The sequence below is a fragment of the Pararge aegeria genome, chromosome 9 (genome assembly GCF_905163445.1).
Source record: "Pararge aegeria chromosome 9, ilParAegt1.1, whole genome shotgun sequence".
Lineage (NCBI taxonomy): Eukaryota > Metazoa > Arthropoda > Insecta > Lepidoptera > Nymphalidae > Pararge > Pararge aegeria.
This window is the reverse complement of record NC_053188.1, coordinates 4,441,341-4,467,065: the sequence shown is the minus strand read 5'-3', so window position 1 is coordinate 4,467,065 and position 25,725 is coordinate 4,441,341. Positions and strand designations below refer to the sequence as shown.

Sequence of the window (25,725 nt, the reverse complement as noted above, 5' to 3'; positions counted from 1 at the left end):
ATACTCTGAGACGGAAGCTAATGTCTTCTAATGCGGACTACGCAGCTGACGATTAAGTGCCTTTTGCTTTCCACTTGAGGCTATATGGCGACAAATAGCTTCATCCATTATGTCACTCGCCCTTTTGGCCTTTCAATTCCAACCTCCTCCTAATGCTCCATTAATATATATCATAATCATCTTCAGCCTATTAATTTTCCACTGTCGTCGACAAGCGTTCTGTCTCTGTAAGAAAGGGAATCAGAACTTATACCCGCCACGCGGTCTTAATACTGGTTGCTGGGTTTAGTAATTTTTTATAACAAGTTAGAGGTATCAACCACGACAGAATTATCGTATTGACGAGAATGGATAGCCCATAATTCTTAACTAGGGATGTTACTGAAAATTACTGGACAAGAAATTAAAGACAACAAAATATCTATCTTCATCATCCCCCAATTACCGGCTCAATACAGGGTACGGGTCTCCTCTCACCAGTGGCGTGCATAGAGGGTATATTAACAATAGGCATTGTAAGAGTTATAAAAAGCCCGCCCTTAAGTATTTATAACTCATACTGGAGATTTTCTTCATTTCATATCATCTGCATGCCCTGTGCATACCCTCTATGCACGCCACTGCCTCTCAGAATGCAAAGGTTTAGGCCGTAGTCCAACACGCTGGCCAAGTGCGCTTTGGTAGAACTCTCAGGCATGCAGGTTTCCTCACGATGTTTTCCTTCACCGTTAAAGCAAGTGATATTTAATGGCCTGATTTAAAAAAACCAGAAGTGCGTGCTGAGGTTTCGGTCAACAAAAAAGGAAGCCAATGCCATAATTAGCCGCATCGCTTCAACAAAATATGTACTGTAGATGTAATTACCATATACTTAAAAACTGAATGACAGGTGATAGAAATTCTCAACTTATAACAAGAAAAGTTCTAAACATGAATAATTATTTCTAATAGCAGTTAATTATCGGAACGTGGTGTCAGAAATTTTGAAATAATTATTTCATAACATGCCGCACGTGGATAAAATTAATCCAATTACATACAGTTCTATAATATCATTATCGGTAATTAACTAATTTGAAAACATATGCCTGATAATATTCTCGAATTAAATGTTTAAATTTTAACTTTGATAGCTTTTAATGTAGCGTTGGTGAGAGAAAATATGATATGGACTTGAAATGCGGAGAGAAGAAAAAATTATGTTATCAGAAGAATGTCAAACAACAAAGAAGAGATGGATGGAATAGGAATATGTATATTAAAGGAGCTATGTATAGATAGATAGATATGACGGCTTATAGAAGTGAGTGCAAGGAGAAGACTCTCTTAGGGTGAGGTAAAAGAAGAACGCCGTTTCTTCTCTTCAGAGTAGACTATAAATGACCATCGCTCCTACGACAACAATGGCTAGCCATGCTGGCCTGCAACCTTATAAATAAATGGTATGTAGGCAATTAGTAATAGAGCTTTTGGTGACCGATCTCGTCCGGGAAAGTACTACCACTAAATGCGGATGGTAGACTTTACACGCTTTAGGAAAACTCTCAGACGTTCAGGTTTCTTACGTACACGAGTGATCGTAAAGCAAGTGTATAAAGTAAATTAAAAAAGCACATAATTCGGAAAATATAGCAGTGAATGCCAGGGATCGAACTCGGTCCCCCCCAAAGAGAGGCCGCAGCTCTAACCACTAGGCTAGCATCGCGTATAGGTATATACATATATGTTATGCCGTCATGTTCGCTATTCCTTATTATAAAATGCCCTGTCATTTTAGCACAGGCAGGAGACTAAAATCGAATTTTTATTATATTTATTTATTTATTTATTATATCTATCTATCTATCTATCTATCTATCTATATCTATCCCTACTTATATTATAAATGTCAATGTAAGTTTGTTTGTTACGCTTTCACGCAAAAACTACTTCACCGATCCTCATGAAGCTTTGTAGACATATTCTTGGAAGTGTTAGAATTAGTATAGGATACTTTTTATCCCGACATTAAGCTCGGTTCATTTGGGAGAGGGGATGAGTATTTGACGATTTTACACAATAAGTCCGACAAATTATAACCGATTTAAATATGTGTTTAATTTTGCCCAAACTGTGGTTGGAGATAGAGGACAGAACTCCTCAGCGGACAGAAGCAAACCCCTCATTTAAGGCTTAGCGATACTGAATACTTTAAATATTTTTAGATCTACAACTAAATTTAATGCCACATCAAAAAACAAAATCAAACGCAGACAAAGTCGCGGGCAACAGCTAGTAATATATCATTTCTTTTCTTTGGTATAATATGCATGTTTACTGCATATAAACCATCGTCTTAAATCATTATAACTATCGCTGAAAACTGAATTAGAATTGGTTGCATTGTTTAAAAGATCTAAAGCTTACAAACAGGGAGAGCGACTGTGTTTTATACTATGTAAAGATAGTATAAAACACTACTATGTAAAGATAGTATAGTTATGTATAGATAAAGATATACCTAATCAGTGACCGAGCCGTTAACCTTACCACCCTTTTACCTCACTCAAGAGCTTAAACCTATTACTCATAACTTCCAATAATAAACTAATCATATACCGAAATTGCTATCTCCCTAGATATTACTTATTTGAATTCGAAGGATTAGGATAAATACGTTTGAGCTTAAATTCTATTTTGGTTACTTTAGATCCGATTTGTTGCAATTCTCATACTTTAGCAGATAGAAAAATATTTAAATTGTTGAATAACGTAGATGTAAAATTCAAACTAAAATCTAAACTGAAAATTCCAAATGCACTTATTTCAAGTAGACCTGTCCTATAAGCTCGTTTGAAACGACAAGTCTGTCTGCTATTCGTGACTCTAACCCTGGTTCGGAAGGCAGACTCTACCATGATGCCAGCAAGGAACTCAGCAGTTGTTCTTTTTATAGTTAGTTAAACTATAAAAAGAACAACTGCTGAGTTCCTTGCTGGCACTGTCCGCATTAGTAGGTATAAAAGCAGTTCCAGAGAATCACCTGCACAATCAACGACATTACGAAAATCTGTGTGGTGTATTCTTACCCGCCTTTATCATTATCACGTCACGTATTCCGAACTTATCTCTTTCTATCACCCGCTGAGTGACTCTGAGTTATTATACAATGAATGTCCAATGACTAAAGTTAGCCAGCTTGTTTCGAAAGCAAAGGCTACTCACAATGCACGCACTGTTTACACACTTTGTACAAAAGACCAAATTATGTAAAACATAAGATGTTGGCTTTAAACAATATAGGGATACCGCCCATACCAAAAAGCATATTTTTTAAATTCCACTACAAGTTCGCCCTCGAATGCAATGTCACCTGTGTTGGTAAGTGATGAAGCAGTCTATTTTGGTGGTGGGCTACCCTGTTAGGGAGTATGAGAGTCATACCCCTAATCGGTTCCTACGCGACAACGCACCAGAACACCAAATCGCTTACCGGCACGTCTTTGTCGGTAGGGTGGCAACCAGCCACAGCCAAAGCCTCCCACCAGACCAGATCATATAAAATTCATAAATTATAAAATCTGAAATTGCCCCTGCTGGGAATCGAACTCGAGTTGCGTCAGGGAGGTCATAAAAAGGCTTTTCCCACACGATCAATCGCGATATTCCAAAACCAAGTCTGTTCCTTTCCATAAATAATGTAGCTATTTCATCCACAGGTCATATACACTTGGGAAATGGATTTCAATCGTAGTTTACTCGCCGCCGCGACGGTTCTAGTGCCCAAGAAGCCTACCGCGTCGCCTACCTCGTCGATAATGCCAGTGTGGGCTCACAACTCCTGGGTCTGCCTCTTCGCTGCCATGCTGACTGTTGCTATTGGCGGGAACGCTATTGTTATATGGATTGTTACGGGTAAGTATACGAATTAATTGTTTATGTATCCTGCATCATCATTCAAATAGTAATTTGGATCAAAGACAAGGTCACTTAACAATTATTCATTGTAAAGTCAACATCTCCTGAGGATGCTCCGGTTTCGGAGCGAAACGTGCGTAGAGGGTACATTGCCGAGGATCTTTTTGGTGTGGAGTATACGGATTGAAGTTATTATAAATTACACCATACAGATTCTGCTGCTGTTCGCGGAGTATAGCAAATTAAGCTTAATTTTCATAATATAGTAGCGTACCCAGCCCGCGTCGACGGGCTAGATTTTGCTTTATTTTATATATACAATAAACTTACATCATTAAATTTTTAATTTAAGTCTCATAATATATTAAATCATTTATTTCTCTTCTATTCACTTCTCGAGCGGGTGAAGATCATTATCTACACCCATGTACACCCAACAATAGAATATCATCATAGTAAATAAAAGCTGTATTTGACAGTTTGACAGTTCAAAATAGGAGTGCTCCGATCGTCACCAAACTTGACAGGATTACTTGCCAGGTCAATCCGGAGATTCCCTGAAAGTTTCATTGAAATCGGTTCAACCGTTTCGGAGCCTATACGGAACATACCCACAAACTTTCTCTTTTATATATATAGATCAAAGGCAAGGTCTCGAACTGTAATGCCCGAGTCGGGCCAGAACTGTTAGCTATAGGACTTCCCAGGGTCAACGCAACTTGCATTCTAAGTTTTGTAGTAGCAGATATTTTTGTGGCAGAGCTCGAAGGGGAAGTACTGTTACATGCTTATTTCTGCTGCTAAGTAGTATTGTTGCAATGCTGTGTTCCGGCTCAGGGCGTGAATGCCGATGTAATCACAGGAAAATGAGGCTTAACACCTACGCCTCTGTTCCGTATACAGTACGCGCGGCGAGAGTTTGGCTTTGACCTTCGGGTGGAGGGGATTACTGCGCATGGGTACTGTCACGCACACAATACTTTTCCTTTTTTATGTACCAGGTTGGATATTTGAGTGGGTCAAAATTCATGAACAGTGGTAATAATGCTAGAAAATAATACGAAATAGATAAACTTCTTCATTTATTAAAACTATTGATTACTTATATAAAATGTTTATTTCCTTTTAAAGTTTACAGAGACAGCGATGAAAATGCTAAATAATTGTTTTTTAATAAAATTATTTATTCCAAGATACATGTTAAATTGGTACACACAAACAAAAGAAAACTTAAAATAATTATTAAATACAAAAGTTAACATTAAAAAAAAGTCTTAGCAGCAGTGCTATTCAGATTCTGAATCAGTTAAAAGTTTAACGCCTTCTATGAAATCACCGCATGGTCCAGTGGTGCTGCCGCGACACGAAATTGTGCAACGTCTTTTGCTTGTTGAGGGTCCGGGTTCAGGGCTTCCTCGGTTGCAGTTGTCATCATCATCATCTTCATAACCATCATCAGAATCATCGACTTCGGAACTATCATCGACGCGAATTATAAATTGCTCGGTAAGTAAATCAACTACATGGTCACTCTTGACGTACTCTTCTTCTATATCTTTTACCTTTTTACATATTTTTCCCCATTCCTGGGCACCCATTAAGGATACTTTTTCTTTGATAAGTTTGGTACATTCTTGTAAATTCCATTTTTGCTAGCTACATATTGTTTAATAGTAGCCCATGCCATTTCTATGGGGTTGAGGTCTGGATGGTAAGGCGGTAATCTCAATATGCTATGGTTTGCTTCTGCTAAAATTTGATCTATTGAAAAAGTTTTAAATCTTTCTTTATTAGCTTTTATCAAGTTGTACAATTGTGGCTTGAGCATTGTTGAATCATATTGTATGCCTTTATCAGTTAGCCAATTCTGCATATCGGCTTTTTGGTATTGGAGGACGGTGCTAAATCCCATTGTTTATTGTGGTATGAAGCGTTGTCGACAACCACTACAGAATTGGGTGGTAGGTTGGGAATTAATTGTGTCCTAAGCCATTTTTCATAATTCCCGTAATTCATGTTGTCGTGATAGTCCCCTGTTTTGGTGCCGGCTTTAAAAGTTAATAAAGCATTTGGTATAAACCCAGCTTCAGATCCTGCGTGGACTATCACGACTCGTTCTCCTTTAGAAATGGGTTTTTTTAGTCCTTCCGTAGGGCCATCGCTCCAGGCTTTGGTTGTTGAGTGCGATGAATCTACGTAGGATTCATCTGTGTAAACAATGGGTCTTCCTTCTTGTCGATATTTTCTTATTTTACTTAAATATTCAATGCGTTGTAATCGGATATTCGATGTTTCTATTAGTAATTTACGGTTGTTTTCTGTTTTTTTCCAGCGAAATCCTAACTCCTTTACAATTACACGAAGACTTGTTTCTGACCCTTTAAAGTTTATATCTTCCTCAAGTTTCTTTTTTAGTTTCCCAATGGTGGGAAGTTTATTATTCGTCTTGTGAAAATTGTGTATACATCTTTTTATAATACCTTGGTCAAAATTATCAATATTCGTAACTGGTTTAGCTCTGGGACGTTTTTTTCCAGGTGTTCTGAAAGTAATTAGCAAATCGGAACTCTTGGCTTGATTTGCGATATTTTTTACAGTTCCAATTGAAGTCATAGTGGCCTCCGATGTCCGTTTTTGAATTTTAGCTAATTTACTGACTACACAATTTAATTTAGAAACAGTTTCCGTTTTCATTACCTGCATAGTCTGTATAGTTTGGTTATTCTCCGACTGACTGAGTAAAGAAGCAACTTCCTCAATCTGACTTCGAATTTGCTTCAATGAATCGACACATTCGTCAGCTTCTTTCTTTAAAAAGCAATTCACGTCATATATCATTTTCCGTGCTTGCCTTTTTAAAACAATGTTTTTTTTACGCATTTTCAAATCACTTTTTAATATTTAACAAAAAAAACTTAACTGACAAACTTAAACAAACAAACTCAACAAATAATAACAATCGACAACAATAAACAATTAACGAAAATAGCAATTCACTTGTGAACGTGATTGTACAACAGGAGTGCGCGGTACGTCGTATCGAGGCGAGAGGCAGGGAACGACTGGAGCGCCAATCAGAGCACCGCGTGCGCCTACACACCCGCCCCACACCCCGCTAATTGCCCGTTGATACCCAATTTCTGATTTCTGCGCAATAACGGTCAAAGCCAAACTCTCGCCGCGCGTACTGTACGTTCAAGTGCAAGCATAAATACTTTATTTTTATTTTTATTTATATTAATTTATTATTATCTGTTTTATTATTTAACACTGAAAAAGGAATGTAAATGTCACGATTCCAAACGTTCGCTAGCGCCACCTACCTATCAAATTTCAAATGTCATTCGCTTTCGGACTATTCTCGCTAACGTACAACACGGCGCAGCGCGCACGTCCTTGTTAATTCGGGTCTTCAACACTTTCTTATCATCCACTATCTTCGACTATCGCTGCCAGCATCTATACTTAAAACCCCCGATGAGACCTATGGAGCCAGGAGCGTGGAACCCCAAATAGGAGAATCCTGCATCGACCGGTAAGTGGCATACGTGCATACTTTCAGTGTTAGAACTTTAATACGTTATACAAATATTACAAATATTCCATACAGCCTTAAATTGATGAAAAAAGGGCGGCATGTGACAGGACTTGTGCCCTGAGTGCCCTGTAAAGTGATGCTCTGTTTATAGTCGATGGCTTTCCAGTACATCAGGTGGGCCATATTATTGGTCCGTCAATTACAACTATAAAAAAATAAAAGCGGAAATAGGCCGGATGATTCCCCGTGCTGAGGAGAGCATTATACCATTTAACATTAACGTATTATAACTGTATTTTAAGCCCATCATACTCATTAGATCATCGTTAAGAGAGTTCTAATCTCTCTCTATGAGAGCTTAGCCAGACCTAGCTGTGGGACAGAAATAGGGTTAGAATCTGGTTTCGCGCAAACATTGTAAAGGGTAGGTATATAGGTAGGTATATACTCGTAGATATATATTATGTTACCAGCTTTTACACTCTACTTAATCCGCGTGGCTTTAGGCATCCCGGGATAAAAGGTATCCAAAATATTGCTAGGACATATTGTGTCAATTTCCATTACATCCTAAAATTAACATACCCAAACATCATCATAAACTTTCGCGTTTACTACAAAATAAATGTAAGTTATTTTTGAACAGTAGGTAAATAAAAAATACTGTTTCAAAACTATAAACATGTATGATATTGTGTGGGTAGATTACTTGAATACAGATGCATTAGGGATATAACTGTCTTGTATTCATAGCTCAGACTCTAGCGGCAAAGATATTCCGCCCATTGATATCTTGTAAACAGAAAAATGTTCGGGAAATGCACTTTGAGGGATTGATCGGAACGTGTCGATTCATACATTAAAGTAATTAATATTATATAGGTTGTTTTTTTGATGTGGCATTCAATTTAGTTGTAGTTCTAAAAAAATTTAAAGTATCGCTAAATGAGGGGTTTGCTACTGTCTGCTGAGGAGTTCTGTCCTCCAACCACATTCCTCAGATCTACACAAAGTTTGGGCAAAATTAAACACATATTATAACCTCTATGGTACAAAAATAATTATTGAAATCGGTTATAATTTGTCGGAGTTACGGTGTAAAATCGTCAAAAAATTTCATCCCCTCTCCCAAAGGCACCGAACTTAACGTCGGGATAAAAAGTATCCTATATTACTTCTAACACTTCCAAGAATATGTGTACAAAGTTTCATGAGGACCGGTTAAGTAGTTTTTGCGTGAAAGCGTAACAAACAAACTTACATTGACATTTATAATATTAGTAAGGTAGGGTAGGGATTTTACTGTGATTGATTGATGTTTTTACTGTTTTATATTTCAAAACAAGCATGAATATATATACAGGCAACTTTTTACAGCGGAAAATTCCACAGTCGCTCGAAAACGAGTATGAAAAGGCATCAATAAGGATGCCGCCAAACAGTATTTCTGTGATTCGGTCTAAAAGGCGTAGTTGTAGAGGCGAGCCTCATATTCCTGTAATTACATGCATGTAGGTACTTCCCCGGGTCAACGCAACTTGCATTCTAAGTTTTTTCAATTCTTATTGATTAAAGGGCTTTCATTTTACAAAAATATGTCAGCCCTATCGTACCTTATTCTATTCTTGTACAACTTATGAATAACTACTTCTATAAAAACCATATATCATTTTGGCTTCCCCTGAAGTTCGGGAAGACAAGATGGTATGAAACACACCTATATCACTAAGGTTTAATTTTAACAAGCTGTCAAGTATGGATAAAATTTAAAATGTTAATGCGTAATTTTTTATAATAAGAGTTTATTTAACGAGCTTAAAAAGACTATTCTGTTATAATGCAATATTTATATGTCATGAAGACCTAAACATAACAAAGATAAATGTATTTTATTTTATAAATAAGTTATGTAACAAGACTAATGCTCGAAATTAACAATGAATCTATTCCAAATATCAAATCTTCAGATCACAGAATTACTTTCGCACCTATGGATAATCTTAGCTAAAATAAAGGTATAACTCATAAGTGAGATCTTTGATCAGAAGATTTCGTATTAAATTATTAATTTCAAACCTAAGAAGGTTATAAATACTCAAAACTGCCTTCAATATTTTTTTGTTATTCAAAAACTTCGTATTGCTGCTCTAATTGAAATAATAACTTTTTGATTGAAATAATAACGTTGTTTTTCAGAGTAAAATAAACAATACGAACCGGTTAAGTCTTAACAGTTACTGACTATTTATTTTACGGAGAAATGCGGCCTTTATTTAATACAGAAACATTAATTTTTAAACATAAACATTAATAAGTTGAAATGTATTTTATTCGTTAACACAGGCGAAACTACATAGTCTCCAACACCGACGCAATGTTGCCTGTTTATCGGTTTTTTAGCGGATATACTTCGGTGAGTGTGCACAGGAACTTCACAATCTTGTTCCTCCTTCCCCGTTCTACCACAGAACAGCGAGACACCGTGAGCGGTGGCATCCTTATATGGTTGATATTCCATCAACACGCACGAAACGTTTTTTATCCACGTTTCTGATACGTGCCGCTAAGATGTGGAACGCCCTCCCGGCAACTGTGTTTCCTGCCACATATAATTTGAGTACCTTCAAGGCTAGAGTGAATAGGCTTTTTCTAGGCAAGCGTGCTCCAACCTAGACCTCATCATTGCTTTCTAACGGGCTTGATTGTCGTCAAACGCTGGCCTATCGTTAATAAAAAAAAATCTACAAAGGTTATTTTTACCCATTGAAATATTAATTATAATATCTCGCTTTTTGACGCAATTAAAGTAAAACCAACATTTTATAATGCTATAGATAATCGACAGATTTTAACTCGTACTTTAAAAGTTACAGCCCCAGTTTTAAAGAAAGTAGATATGAAGTTATAAAGTAATAACTACCTCTTACTTGGAAATATTCTAAGTTTAGACTCACCAAGTTTGTTCCGGCGGGATTTAGCAGCACGTGTTTGCTCTCAACCCGACTATTCCTTGCACGGTCGTCCTTGAATCACGCACGTTACCGTTTCTGTGGCTATAAAACTCATTGAGTTTCCGTATCTACGCTACAGATTTTTTATTATATTAAGGTATCTTCTAACTTGCATTAACAAATCGTGGCTACTACACGATTGATGAATTCCTGAACAACAAGGCTGCTTGGAAGCAGGCCACTGCGCTCTCATTTCTCACAAAACAGATAAATTCTAAAAATTGTTAAACTTTAAAATGATGTTGGAAAAGAGCAATCTGCTTCGTTTCTGTTGAGTTTCTTGCCGGCTCTTGTCAGTGGAATCTGCCTTCCGAACCGGTGGTAGAGTCGCTACAACCAGACTGACTTGACGTTTCAAAAGTGCTTATTAATTAGGCCTACCTGAAATAAATGAATTTTGAATTTTTTAGAATTTTTGACGTAATCACAGGCACATGAGCCTTAACACCTACGCCTCAAATTGATGGACACAGGACGTCATGTTGCAGGACTTGTTTTTTGCATGCCCTGTAAAGTGTTTCTATGTTTACACCTTGCCACCTGCTTGGCCCGTCAATTATAACTATTAAAAAAAGGCACATTAAGGTGGTTTAAGGGGTGGTAAGTGATGACGCAGTCTAAAATACCAGCAGGGCTCGCACAGGCAGGAGATAAAAATTATATCTCCTTACAGGGGATATAATTAACGTACCCGGAAACATGGAATCCAAAAAATTTTCGCCTCGTTAATTATAACACATATATTATTTGGATATTATTTCCACTTGTGCGCCAATGCTTCGAGAGTTGATAAAGCTGTGGGAGAAGATACATTAGTGAAGTTATCCTTCCTCGGGGAGATAATTGTCTTCTGCCCATGCTACCCGTACTAGGCTAGGCTGTTTTAGGGGCATGGCAGCTACATTAAACCCGTACCCCTAATCGATTTTCACGCGGTATCACTTGGCGGCACGTGTTTATCGGTAGGGTGGTAACTAGTAATAGCTGAGCCAGACCAGGCCAGAAAAAATTCAGAAATTTATAAATTTCTTAATTGCCCCTGTCGGATAATGAACCTGAGCCCTGCCACTTAAAAGACCACATCCACACGCTCACCACTGCGCCACGGAGGTCGTAACTGTTAAAACACTAGTAAGAGGGCAGTGGTACGTTCCGAATTCCTATTTTAAATACCTTAGGACTATACTTTCAAGTACTTTCAAAATAGCGATAATAATTAAGTTGTCCTCATATATTGTGGTTTTAATAAATTAAAAGAAAAACCACTTCAACATACGCCCAGGAATTAAAAGCAAAAAAATACTTGTTCCTACCGGCGATCTAACTAAATTTAAGAACACAAACGCTACCTTACTATTGTGACCTTAATATGATAGATATATTCGCTCGCGGACTTTTTTGTAGGTAATGATGAGTACTTCAATCATTCACATATGTTTTATTTATCATTAATACTTTTCTCAGCGCACGCCTACTAATGATAAAATTTAATATGCCAAATTATTATTTAATTTTATATGCCAAAATTTGCTACTTTGGGTTACATTATTGTTGACTTTTTAATAAGAGCTCGACCGTTTTCGATAAAATTTAAATGGTGGTCCCATTGGAAAGTATGCCCTTTAAAAACAAAAAAAGGGGACCGCCTCCTTTTTGAAGTCTGTTAAAAATATAAATGTGCTTGCAAATGAAACGCCATAATGCGATTGTATTAAAAGTCTAAAGTTAATATTCGCTTTGGTTTCGTTACAATGAAAATTGTTGGTTTCCGCCAATATATCAGTTAACGTTAAAATCTCTGGTAAAACTTTTATCGAAAACTGAGTGAAATCCAAAAATAGCGGCGTTTTTAATTTCACGCATTCTTTGTGTTACTCGATCCATTGTGTCTCCCAAAACATATTTTAACAAAACAAATTGTAAAATTTTTCGTCAAATTGGAAATACATTGAGCTTCAATTAGTTTGTATGAAAGCTTTCAAAATTGAGCAGAAACGTGATTTTATAATGTGATTTTTAGCAGACATAGTTGATTAACGAATTCAATAAAAAAATGCGTAAACATTTTCATAGAATTCGTTAATTAGTTCTACTGGCATGCAAATTTTATGGATCTAGCCACTGACATCCTTGCTATAGCGAAGATATTACCACTTGGCTGAATCATACAGTCAGTAGGCTGCATGACCAACCCAAGTAAGTCATCATATCGACCCATTACCGGCCCACTACAGGGCACGGGTCTCCTCCCACAATGAGAAGGGCCGTAGTCTACCACCAGGGCCAGTTCTTACCTTTCTGTAGAACTCTCAGCCATGCCGGTTTCCTCACGATGTTTTCTTTCAACGTTGAAGCAAGTGATATTAGTTTTTTATAGTTAAAACGTACATAACTTAGGGTGCGTGCTGGGATTCGAACTTATACCCCCGAAAGTGAAGCCGAAGCTACAACCACTAGGCTATCACTGGGTTCATCCTGATGATGATGAGCCGGTAACTTCAAAGAAGTTTTACCGTATTGTTAAGAAGTTCATCATTTATCATATCAGTGAGAATGGAGTTGAGATCAAAATAATGTATGAAATGAGAAATTAACATCTGGTTTTTTTATAGCTCATCGACGCATGCGGACGGTGACGAACTATTTTCTGGTGAACCTCTCCTTCGCTGATCTGATGATGGCATCGCTCAATTGCCTGTTCAACTTTATCTACATGCTGCACAGGTATGCTAAAATTCAGCCATTATTTATTTGTTATCTAAGAAATATCTGATTGTGCTAAAAAAATCGATTCGTTTCTCGTTTATCAATACTAATATTATAAAAATGAAGAGCTTGCTTGTTTGGCTGAACAAGCTTATCTAAGGAACTACAGGTTTGCATTGAAAACTTCTTTTGCCATGAACAGTTCATATATCGAGGAATGCAATATTCTGCTTTCCGAACCGGCGGTAGAGTCACTACAAACAGACATACCTACTTGACGTTTCAAAAGTGCTTATAAAATAGGCCTACTTGAAATAAATGAATTTTGAAAAGTACATAATATAACATAACGCTAAGACTAATATGAGCGGCAGCATCAATGAAAAATGTTGAAAAACAAAAAAAATCCCTTTTGAGCGTTTAAACTACTTATATCGTTTATAACGGAATTGTTCCACTTTAAACAACGAAGTTTTTTAATTTTTATATTATAATAATGTACGTTAAATAAATTAAAATCATATTATTCTAATTAATATCAAAGGCGCTGTCTCAGTAATTTAACAAAAAAATCCGAAATGCGTTACGCGATCTCTGGCGTTCACATTATTTCCTTTTAGATAGTATCTAAATTTGAAATACCGTCATCACAGAAAACAGTAAAATTACGCAAAATGGAGTCTGAGAAAATCTGATCTTAGAATGTGCAAAAGTGAAGCTACTAAAGGTTGATATGACAATACTCGCAGAAGTTTAACTGTACAATGTTCAAGTTCATTGTACAAAATGAAATTAAGCGCGAAAATACCTTATCCTTAACGTATGCTATATATGCAAAAAATAAGAATTTAAAGTACCCGGGTTTCTTTTTAGAGAGCTGTAAAAAAATATGTAATAGGTAAGCCATTTTGTTGTGGCTGCCATCTTAGACCGATTATCATCAAACATAGCTAATACACTCCCAACTAATACACCTTTCAATTAAACAGTTAAAAATAAAATTGGGTCATCCGTTGGGCCGCTACGATGCCACAGACAGTCACACACACACAGACATAGACACGTCAAACACCCAGTCGTTTTTACGTCGGGGGTTAAAAACAGAACGCGCACTACTATTTTATGACCTTTGATAACTAGATTCTATTATTCGGGTAGTTTTGCCCTTAAACGATTGAGATATTGAACGAAGTTTAATATCGTATGGTAAAGCTCTTCTGCCTAAATAAGAAATAAGTATTAAGTTGAAAGGAATAAAACGATATAGCCTTTTGAAAATTTTTACAAAACCACTCCTTATTAAAAGTTATTGATTCGTTCTTATTGATTATAATTTGAATATGTTTTACACGAAGTTAAAACATTTGACAGTAAAACAATACTTCAATATTAATATCATAAAAAGTCTGATATACCTTTAGGAAGTTGTTTTTTCACCTACTTTAAAAAAATGCATGTTAACAAATATACAAAAAAAAACAGTCTAAATGAGGTTCTCAATTAGACTGTTTTTTTTTTGTATATTTGTTAACATAATACTCCGCAAATTATCAACCGTTTTTTTTTCTTTGGTATGCCTGAGAGGTGCTCCCAAGTCTTATTCCAGTTTGGGAAAGATATATTCGAGAGATCTTTGAGGAATCGAGTAAACTCTTCAAATACACCTGTAGCCATTTGAGTATTTCTGAAGTCATTTCTGTATTTTATTTCGAAAAGCAACATTTGGTCAAGTGTAACTGATGATTAAGACCAGGGATGGCCACTGGAACTCCTCAAGAATTAGCAAACTTTTTTTTTTTTTTTTTTTGTCGTGGTGGAAAAGCTTTATGGCTACCTCTGTCCTTTTGGGCAGGACAGAGGTTATGTGGGACTCGTTTACCCGAACTAAAAACCCCCACGGCATGTCCCTCTCGTTGGCTTTATTGGACGTCCGGGGAACCCGTTGTACACTTCCCAGACGTCTACCAACAACCCCAACTGATTGCCAGGGCTACTACGCTAAGGAGGAGGTGATTAGGACAGCTTGACCCCCCCCCTCAGACAGCAGGGAGACTCGTATAGGGACGGGTAGCTAGCCCAATAACTACCCGCCGCCTCCCAGGGCAAGCAGACGTGCGGCATATTCCCGCCGTCTCCTTCCCCCCCCCGTCTACGCCGGAGCGGATGTGCGTTTACAGCTTCTTCATGCATCCGCTCCGCGGCCTCCTTCTGCGAGATAACTTCTTCGCAAAAGTCAACCACGGCTTCCCAAGACCTGTCGCTGCTCAGCATGGCAAATACAACACTGGACAGCGAGAGGTCCCCGCCTATTTCCGCTACCAGAGTGTGACGCTGAGGATCCCACCTGCGACACTCCTCGAGGGTGTGCTGCGCAGTGTCATCCGCAGCACCGCACTCATGACACGACGGGGTCGGTTCCCTCCTCGCGACACGGTGCAGGTAATGACCGTAACAGCCAGGGCCTGTCATAACCTGCACGAGCCGGAATGAGAGTGAACCATGCTTCCGCCGAATCCACTGGCCGAGGACCGGGCGCATGGCCTCTATGGTGCGTTTGCCATAGAGGGCATCCTCCAGACTAGCTTTCCAGCGGTCCCGCATCCAAGAATTAGCAAACCTAGCCAAGGTTTGCAATTAAATAAAAAAAGGCAAAAAGTCGTCGGCTAGTAGGTACGGGTACCTTATACCTACTCCGGTTTTGTTTGTTTATACTACTATTCGATCTCACCTCGTGATTATTCAGTCTGAGATGGTAGCAGGCATTCCAACATGTTAGAAGATTTGGCTGACACCCCTAATCGGTTTCCACTCGACATCTTACCGGAAAGCTATATCACTTGCCGGCTTTATTGCTGGTAACTAGCCACAGTGGAAGCCTCCCACCAGAATAGACCAGAGAAAATTTAGAAATTAAAAATTCCCAAAATCCCCTGGCCCGGGGATTGAACCCGGACCGCCAACTTAAAACCACAGCGCTCACCGCTGCGCCAGTTAAAAAACTATTAACGAGGAACGTCTCAGGATATCTTCTGAGAAAACATTTCAGAAAAATATAAAGTAGGTCTAAATATACCTTGATATTTCTCCATCTTTAGTAGATTTCTACTTCAGTAAATATCTAACTAAGTTTGGACTATAGAAGTCTTATTTTGTAGAAGACTTTCTAACTTGTTTCATACTTATTTTTCATATGATATCGAAAGGAAATAAAACACATCTTGGTTCACATAATTCCAGTCGATAGTGAGATTTAAGCTCCTTCCAGTACTAGACTGGTATGAAAAATAAATAAATTTTCAAACAGAAATAGCAGACTGGAATAGCAGATTGGATGTAATATTTAAAATTTTCAATCCCGCACGATCAAAACATAGACTGCCAATCCAGCTACTGAACATAAATCAAAGCAGTTCGACGAGTTTGTGTAACGATTACCGATGATTCATCATCATTCTCCTGGCGCTTTCCCTATTTGGGGTCCTGATACTTGTCCGCTATTTAATACAGTCTTGTGTCATTTCTGGTGCTAGGCTTGATTACCGATGATTCAGTATTTAAGGAATATAAAAAGGCGTTACTTGTTAGTGATAAGGTATAATGGCCGGGATATTTTTTTATAGTAATAATTGATGGACCAAAGTGGAAAATGATCGCCTAAAAAAGAAGGGCAACCCATCGCAGGACCTTGCTTGCTTAGGCTAACTCTTGACTGCAATCTCACCGGATTATACGTGATGCTGCAGTCTAGGGTGGTAGCGAGCTAATATGTTAGGGATATGGCAGTTAAAGATGGTTTATAAATTCAAATTCAATGAGTGGATAGTTATTATGACAGCTAATACATCTGAGTGGAAAGGTGTGTGGAAATGTTGTGCTGACTCCACTTAGGGGATAAGGGAAGACAATTACCCTGAAAATCCCTGCTAGCAATAAAACATTACTCTGCTAGCAATAAAACGAAACTTTAATGCTACTAGAATGATGTCAATTGGCCTTAATGATTTGGAATGGGCGTACTGAGCGTGAAAAAGGAGAAACTATTTTATATGTGGCAGATGAAACGAGTAATACATTTAACCGTTTTATATGGTAATATTTCGATTGTACATACAATGTTGTTTTGTTTTCCGTAGTTCGCGCTAAGGACCTTATTGCTTGTATATAAGAACCGAGGTTTTTAGTATCCTCGTGTTTTTCTACAAATGCTTGTGAAGTTTATTGAAGTAATAATAAATGTTTAATATATATAAGTGGTGATAGCTTAGCGTTTACTATTCCGATTCAACTCCTTCTCACTATGGGAGGAGATCCGAGCCCTATAGTAGACAGTGGTGTGCATAGAGGGTATGCACAGGGTATGCAGATGATATAAAATGTAGAAAATCTCCAGTACGAGCTATACAAAACTTAAGGATAGGCATTGTAAGAATTATAAAAAGCCTACCCTCAAGTATTTGTAACTTATACTGGAGTTTTTCTTCATTTTATATCTGATCTGAAAACCTTGTGCATACGTTCTATAGACGCCACTGGTAGTAGGTCAAACTGGGGACCTTCCACTTAATATACTGAAGCATTGAACACTGCGCACAGTAGGCTTCTAAAAAGTATACCCTTCTGAAAAGATAATCCGAAATACATCTTGTAGAATACCGATAAACCTTTTCTTTAGTTTCCCCAGAGAAATCTTCTCAATTTATTTTTAAACAATAACATATCCGTACTCCTGTGGGAGAGCTATACACCTAATAATTGTTTCTTACAGCTAGTTTTACGCCTTGTATTATAAGTATTACACGAGCGGCCGAATATAAAGTTTAATGAAAACATACACTTCAAGCCCCAAGCGACAAATAAACGTTTCTATTTATAGCAAGATATTGCTGTAAAGGTAATTTAAATCCAAAAATTAGCCTCAACACTATGTTCAAATATATACTAAAATACATATAGTTTAATAGCTGTTGCCGCGACTCTGTCAATGTTTGCAAGCTGTAAAATGTAACCTATCGCCGTCTCCGGTCTTTCTCGAAATTCGACATGCGCGTCTCCGCACCGGAACACTAAACGCTTAGCGGCACATCTTTATCGGTAAGGTGGTAACTAGTCACGGCCTAAGCCTCGCACCAGACCAGACTAGACCAAATTCAGAAATTATAAATCTTTAAATTGCCCCCGCTTGGAATCGAAACCAGAACCACTCACAGCGCACAACACTAGCCCAGGGATATTTTTCTTGAAATTAGAGTATACAAACAAACTCTTCAGCTTTAACTCGTAGATGGAACTCACGCTCCGCTGTTCAGTAACCCTCATCATAAAGTTTTATGATTTGGGTAAATTAAGTGGCTTAGTTTTCCGTGAAACTTTGCTCGGATTTCCTGGTATGATTTTGAGTTGTAGTTGTTAGCTAATGTTAGCTTTCACACACGACTTCTTTCAAGTGAAAAACACACTGTCCAGTTAGTTTATGCAGCCTATTATTGCACATTATAGTGATAGACTCGTTGTATGTAGTCGTTTGAGGGACTTCCTGGTGCAGTGATTCGGGAATTAATAATTTCTGCATTTTATCTGGTCTGGTCACGTGGGAGATTTCGGCCGTGACCTGTTACCCTACCGACAAAGACGTGCGATGGTTATCGCGTAGTAACATGGATGGGGTGTGAGTTTAATTGAATAATAATATTAATAATTTTTATTCTAGGCATCAATGCTCATATTTTGGTTATTATAAAAAATAATAAAAAATAATAATACATAATATTTAAACATGCGGATCACAGCCGCTCCAAGCAATTTTTAATCGCACACCAGTGACTCACATACCTGCAATTCAATCTGCCAGCAATAATCTTCAGGATGCTGTTGGTGCTCCCCCGGAACCTTCGCACCAGGGGGTTACATCTTTTGCGCATTGTGGCATAGAAGCACTCCCGCAAACTCTCTGATGCACTACAAAATCGGGGCAGCTTCATCAACACCCTGCATGCATTATTATAACTGCCAAACCCAACAGGTTTCCATCTTTTAGACCGAATCATCACTTAGGTACTAGTGATGAGATTGCACTCAAGGGCTATCTTGTAGTGGAATAAAAAAACGTTAGTATTTTCTTTGGAATTTCTCGTAATTTTAAGATTCTTTATACTCGTACGTCTTCAGGATGCAACATTGGATTAAAGCATCCATTAATTTGTGGAATTCCATGATATATTATGAAAATTAAGCTTAATTTGCAATCTTCAGGGAAAAGCAGCAGAATCTGTTTGGTGTTATTTAATATTTCTTCAATATTTGCATTGAAGAAATATTAAATAACACCATACAGATTCTGCAGAAATTGCATAATGAACTAATGCACTTCAACCGATTGAAGTCCACTGCTGGACGTAGGTCTTTTGTAGAGAGTTCCAAAATCCACGGTCCTGGGCCGCTTGTTTCCAACGGCTCCCAGCGACTCGTTTGATGTCGTCTGTCCACCTTGTTGGGGGCCGACCATCACTGCGCTTACCTGTACGGGGTCGCCACTCCAACACCTTGGAACCTCAACATCCATCGGTTCTCCGAGCTATGTCCCTGCCCATTTCCACTTCAGCTTAGCAACTCGCTGAGCTATGTCGGTAACTCTGGTTCTTCTACGGATCACCCATTTCTCCCCATTTGATCCCGTAGAGATAATATTTTAAGATATATAATTAAACTTATATATCTTAAATTGTTATTTCGGATATTATTAATGTTCGGACTGTTTTTTTGCCAATCTTGTAAACGGTATCTTAGCGGTTTTAACGAAAGATTAGAAGTTAATTTTATAACAAGTGTTTCTAGGAGGAAACTCTGCTCGAACATAGGACAAATTTAATTTGACTTAAACTGGTGAAAATGAGTATCATTAAAGCCCCCACGTTCTAGTCAAATATACCTGTACTCTGGACCCATTGATTTCATATGTTACAACCGCAACTTTAAGCTCACTGTTTTAAGCTAATAATAACTATAAATCTAAAGAGTTCGTCCAACGAACTATAGTTAACGTGGATGCTAGCGTTGAATACACCTAGTTAGCATGAAGTTAAATACTAACTACGAGAGTTAAATACTAATACTCATAGAACGAGGTTTATTCGATGCAGCAAGCGAACTGCCCCTAAAATGCCAACTTCAATCCTCTAAATGTGCTCATTTAACTCGTCCCACGTCCCACGTCCCACTGAAATTTACCTACCTTTAAATTTCTAATACTGAATTGTTAGCCACTGTAAAGACTATTTACTATTCTATGCTTGCTTAGTATCCTATTTTTTCAAGGGAAGTTATTTGTATGTACATGAAAGCATTATCGCTGGATAGGTTTGATTAGAAGAGGATTCTTTCAAACTTTATAATCCCAACACTTTCATTTTCTTGACCATCTATAAATCCTTGCTACCCAATTCACAAATCATCCATTTCACATCGCGTTTTAACAGTTTTTTTTCCGGTTATAATTATTTTAATTTTATTAAACTCTATTTTTTTTGTTTTTAATGTTTTTGTAGATTTTTTTTTTTTTTACAAAATGGAACCGACTTTGAATAACATCTAAAAAGCAAGTAATAAATATTTTCTACAACATTTGTAAGGCGGTGCCAAGTAAAATGTAATGCCTTTTATATTGTACCAAGGAAATCATCTTGTAATTTCCTACATTTTACTTTTCACCTTCTTAAAAATGTTGAAGATTATATTTTTACTGTTTTTGGAATATCGGCCAACATATTAAAATGTTGATCAAATTTAGCTATTTAATTTTAGTCTTTTTAAAAAGAAGTGTTTACCACAGATTTACAGAAGTCAAGTTGAATAGACAAAGCATGATGCTATGTTTAAACTACTGTTACTCTTGTAAAGATACTTAGTTAGTTATACTTTTAGCAAATAAACGTTAAGCTCATACTAGAAGTGTATGCAACAATAAGTAGTGTATAGTAGATACCAATGAGTAATCACCCTGCTAATTTAAATACAAATGTTTACTCTAAGGTTTAGTCCATAATTCCGTTTTTTATATATGGTCGCTTTGAAAAGGTTAGAAAGGGGCACAAGCATTTATTTACGTTGATTAGTACCGGAATAGCTGAAAAATTCCTCCGTCGAGCTTATTCGATTTATTACCAGAGTATTATGTCTGAACTTTGGTCACGCATTATTTTGCGATACGTTCGTTTCAAGCTCGGTCATGACTAATACCATAATGGTAGAGACAGAGACATTATACTGTATTAAAAGATATATCTATTTAGTAGTTTTTTTAGCTTTCATCGTAAATATACTTTGTTTTTTTGGAGTTCTTTATTTGAATCTAACATTTCGTTCGTTACAATAAATCAATATTATCTAAATTAACTCGTAAGGTTTTTCTCGTTTAATCAAGTCTATTGAATATAATACAAAAGCTAAGTATAGGTATGGCTTCTCGGTTCTCATCTTTTCATAAAATTTGCTAAGCATAACCTTCAGCATTTTTGTATTTAGAATATTGCTATGACTGACTAGAAAATAGTGCTGGCTGCGATTTGTGGATTTTAGTTGGTTTACATTTCTGAACTAGGCACATAAGTAGTTTCCCTAAGGATTTGGTCGGATATTTTCAAATTCCAAGCAAGATTACACAGATAAAGTTCAAACTAGCACCGACCTATTTTTTATAGGTATCTTTTGAAATTTGTCTTAGCCATTGTCCGTTGTGAAGACATATCCCCTGAGGATGCCACGGTGTAGTAGAGAAATGTAGCAAAAGCATAAACCTAAGTAATACGAATTTTATAAAATCTGTGTTGTGTTATTAATAAAATAAAGAAGTGTTGAGTCAAACACTTAACGTCCCAATTCAACAAATCTCACAGGTAACCCTACCGCGTGACTTACAAACCAGTTAGCTTCCCAGACACCGCGACCTCTTCCTCTCAACCCGCACTGTTTCCCTCCTCTTTTCTTGCAGCTCTGTAGCTAAGATTACCTCGTCGTTGCGGCGCGTTACAGAAGATCTTAATTTCGGATTATGCCAAAGAAAAATTAATTTTTGCTTTTAGTCTTTCCAAGCGTTACTTGTTGCTAGCGCCATCTAGTGATGCCATTTGTAGATTCATTGCGCCATCTAGTGAAGCCTCCCAAAGTTAATGATTTAAAAATGATCATTGGGATCTTAGTTAAATTGTTATTGATCGAGTCTTAGTTAATTATTTGCTATGGAACTTGTAATCCTGGATTGTGAGCGACATATTATATACTGGAATAGCAAACTTACGTCTATCTTTCTTTCAATCCGAAGTTCATCTTTTGAAATCACCTGACAGCTTACTATCAGACCTTAAAAAAAACAATGAACCCCTATTTTAATTATTATATATTTATAATTATTTCACACTTAAACAGCATCATAAAATTAAATTAATAATTTATATATTTAAAAAAGAATCCTTTATTATTTCAAGCAAGACGCCTACAATACATAATATGCGCCCACTGCGTGACCGTCAATACCTACTTAAACGTAGGTAAAATAAAAATATTATCAATGGTAAAATCTCACATTTGGCACTCAGGTGGCCCATGCTCTTTGTCCGTCAATTATAGAAGACAAGAGAAGAAGAAGTTAGAGCAGTTAATATTAACTTATATCCCTTTTCTAGCGACTGGGTGTTCGGGGTGCGCTACTGTCAGCTCAGCAACTTTATTGCGAACGTGACCGTAGCAGCCAGCGTGTTTACTCTCACTGGGATATCTTTTGACAGGTGAGTAATAGATAGATAGGTAGAATGAATGAATGAATGAAAGAATAAAATACTCTTTTATTGTACATCAAAGGAATAAAGTACCGGTATAGAGATGTTAACATATTTGAGCAAGAAACGAAACGTAACGTAATAATTATTGACAGTGGCGTAATTTTAGAGTCAGCGCCCTGCGGTAGTAAAATTGGAAGCCCCATAAATTTGAATATATCCCACAATTTGAATTATGGTAGCGGTGATAGCCTAGTGGTAGGTAGGTGGTAGATAGCTTCGGCTTCCCTTTCTGAGGAACCGAGTTCGATTCGCGGCACGCACCTCTAGCTTTGCAGAGTTACGTGTGTTTTTAATTTATTATGTGTGTTATCTTTAACAAACAGATATAAAGTCGATGAGTTAGTTTGTTTTCTTGAACGCAATGACCTCAGTAACTAATGGTTCGCTTTGAAAAGTTATTTCAGCCTAGCCTATTTATCGAGGAAGGATTTATAAACGCCATGACCAATAGAAGCATAGCACCAATGAAGAATGTTCCAAATTTTCATTTTCTTTTGAAAGCTTCCACTGCGTGCTGCGTAAACGGTTAAAGTTTCGCAAAATGTTGTTTCCCGTTCAAAAAAAAGTTCGCGTCAGCATGTGTCTTACTAAACTAAACTTATATCCCTATTCCCTTGATAGGGGATATAATTAACGTGACTAACTTTTTTTTTAATTTTTTAATTCACTACAAGCTAGCTCTTGATTACAATCTCAGCTGGTACGATGCGACCTAAGATGGTAGCGGGCTACTAGTTAGGGGTATACCGTATAGCAGTTATGAGCCATAATCGCTTTCTACGCGACAATATACCGGAACGCTAAATCACTTGGCGGCACGTCTTATTCAGTAGGGTAGTAATATAGGATTTTATAGGCACCGAGGACAAACCTCTGCGGTTTTTTCGGTGCTTTTATACTAACCATTTAAACGTAATTGTTTTATTTGATAAATAAATAAATAAAAAAAAAAACTAGCCACGGGTTACGAGCTTACGGCTTTATAATCCCAGCCGGGGATCGAACCTGGAACACCCCACGTATAAGACCGCAGCGCTCAGCACTGCGCCAGGAAGGCGACTGACGTACTTGTAGGGTCTGTGAAAGAGCGTAGGTACGTATCTACGATGCCGGGTCGGGGACCGGGGACCGGGGATCGGGGACCGGGGCGGGAGGTGCGTGACGTTTATTAATGCCCCTGCCCCAAGTTCGGCGCACGGCTGGCATAGACAAGATACAAAATTTACTTTTTTTTTCACTGTAAAGCTGTTAGAGAACCAAAAAAAAAAACAAAAAAAGAACGCAAAGGGGAATTGGAAAAGTATACCTCTGTTTATTTCACGTAGGTACCTACGTATATTATTTGCACTTCTGGTCTTCTGCGTCAATGCTCGGAGAGTTGATAAAGATATGGGAAAAGCTAATATTTTTTATCCTTACTATAGTAATACTTGAACATTAGAGTGAAAAGGATATTATTTGTATTTACGTAAAGCTCAAATTTGCCAACAATTCTGTACCGGCGCTTTTGACAACGTTTGTAAAGTAGAAATCAGATGTACAGGATTTGTTACTCTAAAAAGAGTGATAGTAGGTCCATTTTACTTTGACGATACAGAGGTATGCGAAAGCGACTCCTGTACCTGCTGTACTAAATCTGTGCAGCACTGGCTCAGTATATGTTAACGAAGTATAACGAAGATGCCCGAGTGCAAAAATTAAGTCTATGTAGGTAATTGGGTATACATATCTTATACTTGGCGCTACGATGAGGACTTGCCAGTCAAATATGCTGGCTTATTTAAATTAAAATAAGGTATAAAATTGCATAAACTTTGTGGCGTTTGTTGAGCCTTTTGTTTAGCCATGTATTCTACTACCTAAGTACCTACGCACTACACTTATAGAAAACCAGAGTTTAGGTAGTATTATAACATTGTAAGTCGGTATAATAAAAAAGTTTTTTGTTTTATGAAATTATCTATTTTTACATGCAGACAGACCTTTCTATTTTAAATTTCAAGTAGGTATTATCTTAAAATCTGTTGTTTTAACCGTAGGTAATCACAATTGGAACTTGCATGCCCTGACAATGAATCTTGCATTGTCTCCTCAAACTTCCGACACCGAATTTTGTACGCTTCGCAAATTTGAATATTGAGCAAAAGTCAGAGCCACGTATTTCACATTATTTACACACAACTTACATTACGTATTTTATCCGTACTAATATTATTAAGATTTGTTGTAAACTTCTGGTTTGAATTGGAAAAATCTTTTGGTGTTGTAGGTACATATTTGAGGGATATAACATCACGCTACGATCCATAAAAGCGGATCATCATTGATAAATATTGCACAAAGACGGGAATCATTATACCATTAGTCTTTTGGTTATAAAATTCCAAGAATTTAATAATACCTCTCGAGTATCGTCTTTTCGACCAAATTGATCATTCCATCTTTAATTAAAGAAGAATGATGTCCAAAAACTATCATCATCAAAATCAACTTGTGTCAAAACGGCCAGGGTATATATAGGTTTCAGTTGAACGAAACGATAGCGCGACACAAAGAACTTGTGACTCCATCTATCGCTGCGTAGGTAAACTAAGCTAACACAGCTTTGAGCGGAACGTTCATTACAACAAGGGAACATTTTTCTGATATTATTTTTGTAAGTTAGATCTAATTTTCTAATAAAAATAACGAAAAAATGTATTTAATTGCCTTATTGGCGTTGTAGTCAGTATGTTTGTAACCG

The 25,725-nt window shown here is 37.2% G+C and overlaps 1 protein-coding gene across 4 annotated transcripts in view; it reads left to right on the top strand.

Annotated features, from left to right (window-relative positions):
• Positions 1–25,725, top strand: part of LOC120626422 (tachykinin-like peptides receptor 86C) — a 73,039-nt gene that overhangs the window by 13,339 nt on the left and 33,975 nt on the right. For 3 of the 4 annotated variants that reach the window (XM_039893947.1, XM_039893943.1, XM_039893944.1), the window contains exons 2-4: positions 3,699–3,894; positions 13,059–13,170; positions 22,827–22,928. In XM_039893947.1, the coding sequence (XP_039749881.1) occupies positions 3,699–3,894; positions 13,059–13,170; positions 22,827–22,928 (410 nt within the window). Of the gene's footprint in view, positions 1–3,698; positions 3,895–13,058; positions 13,171–22,826; positions 22,929–25,725 lie in introns of those variants that run through there. The other variant, XM_039893946.1, reaches the window with a different exon arrangement.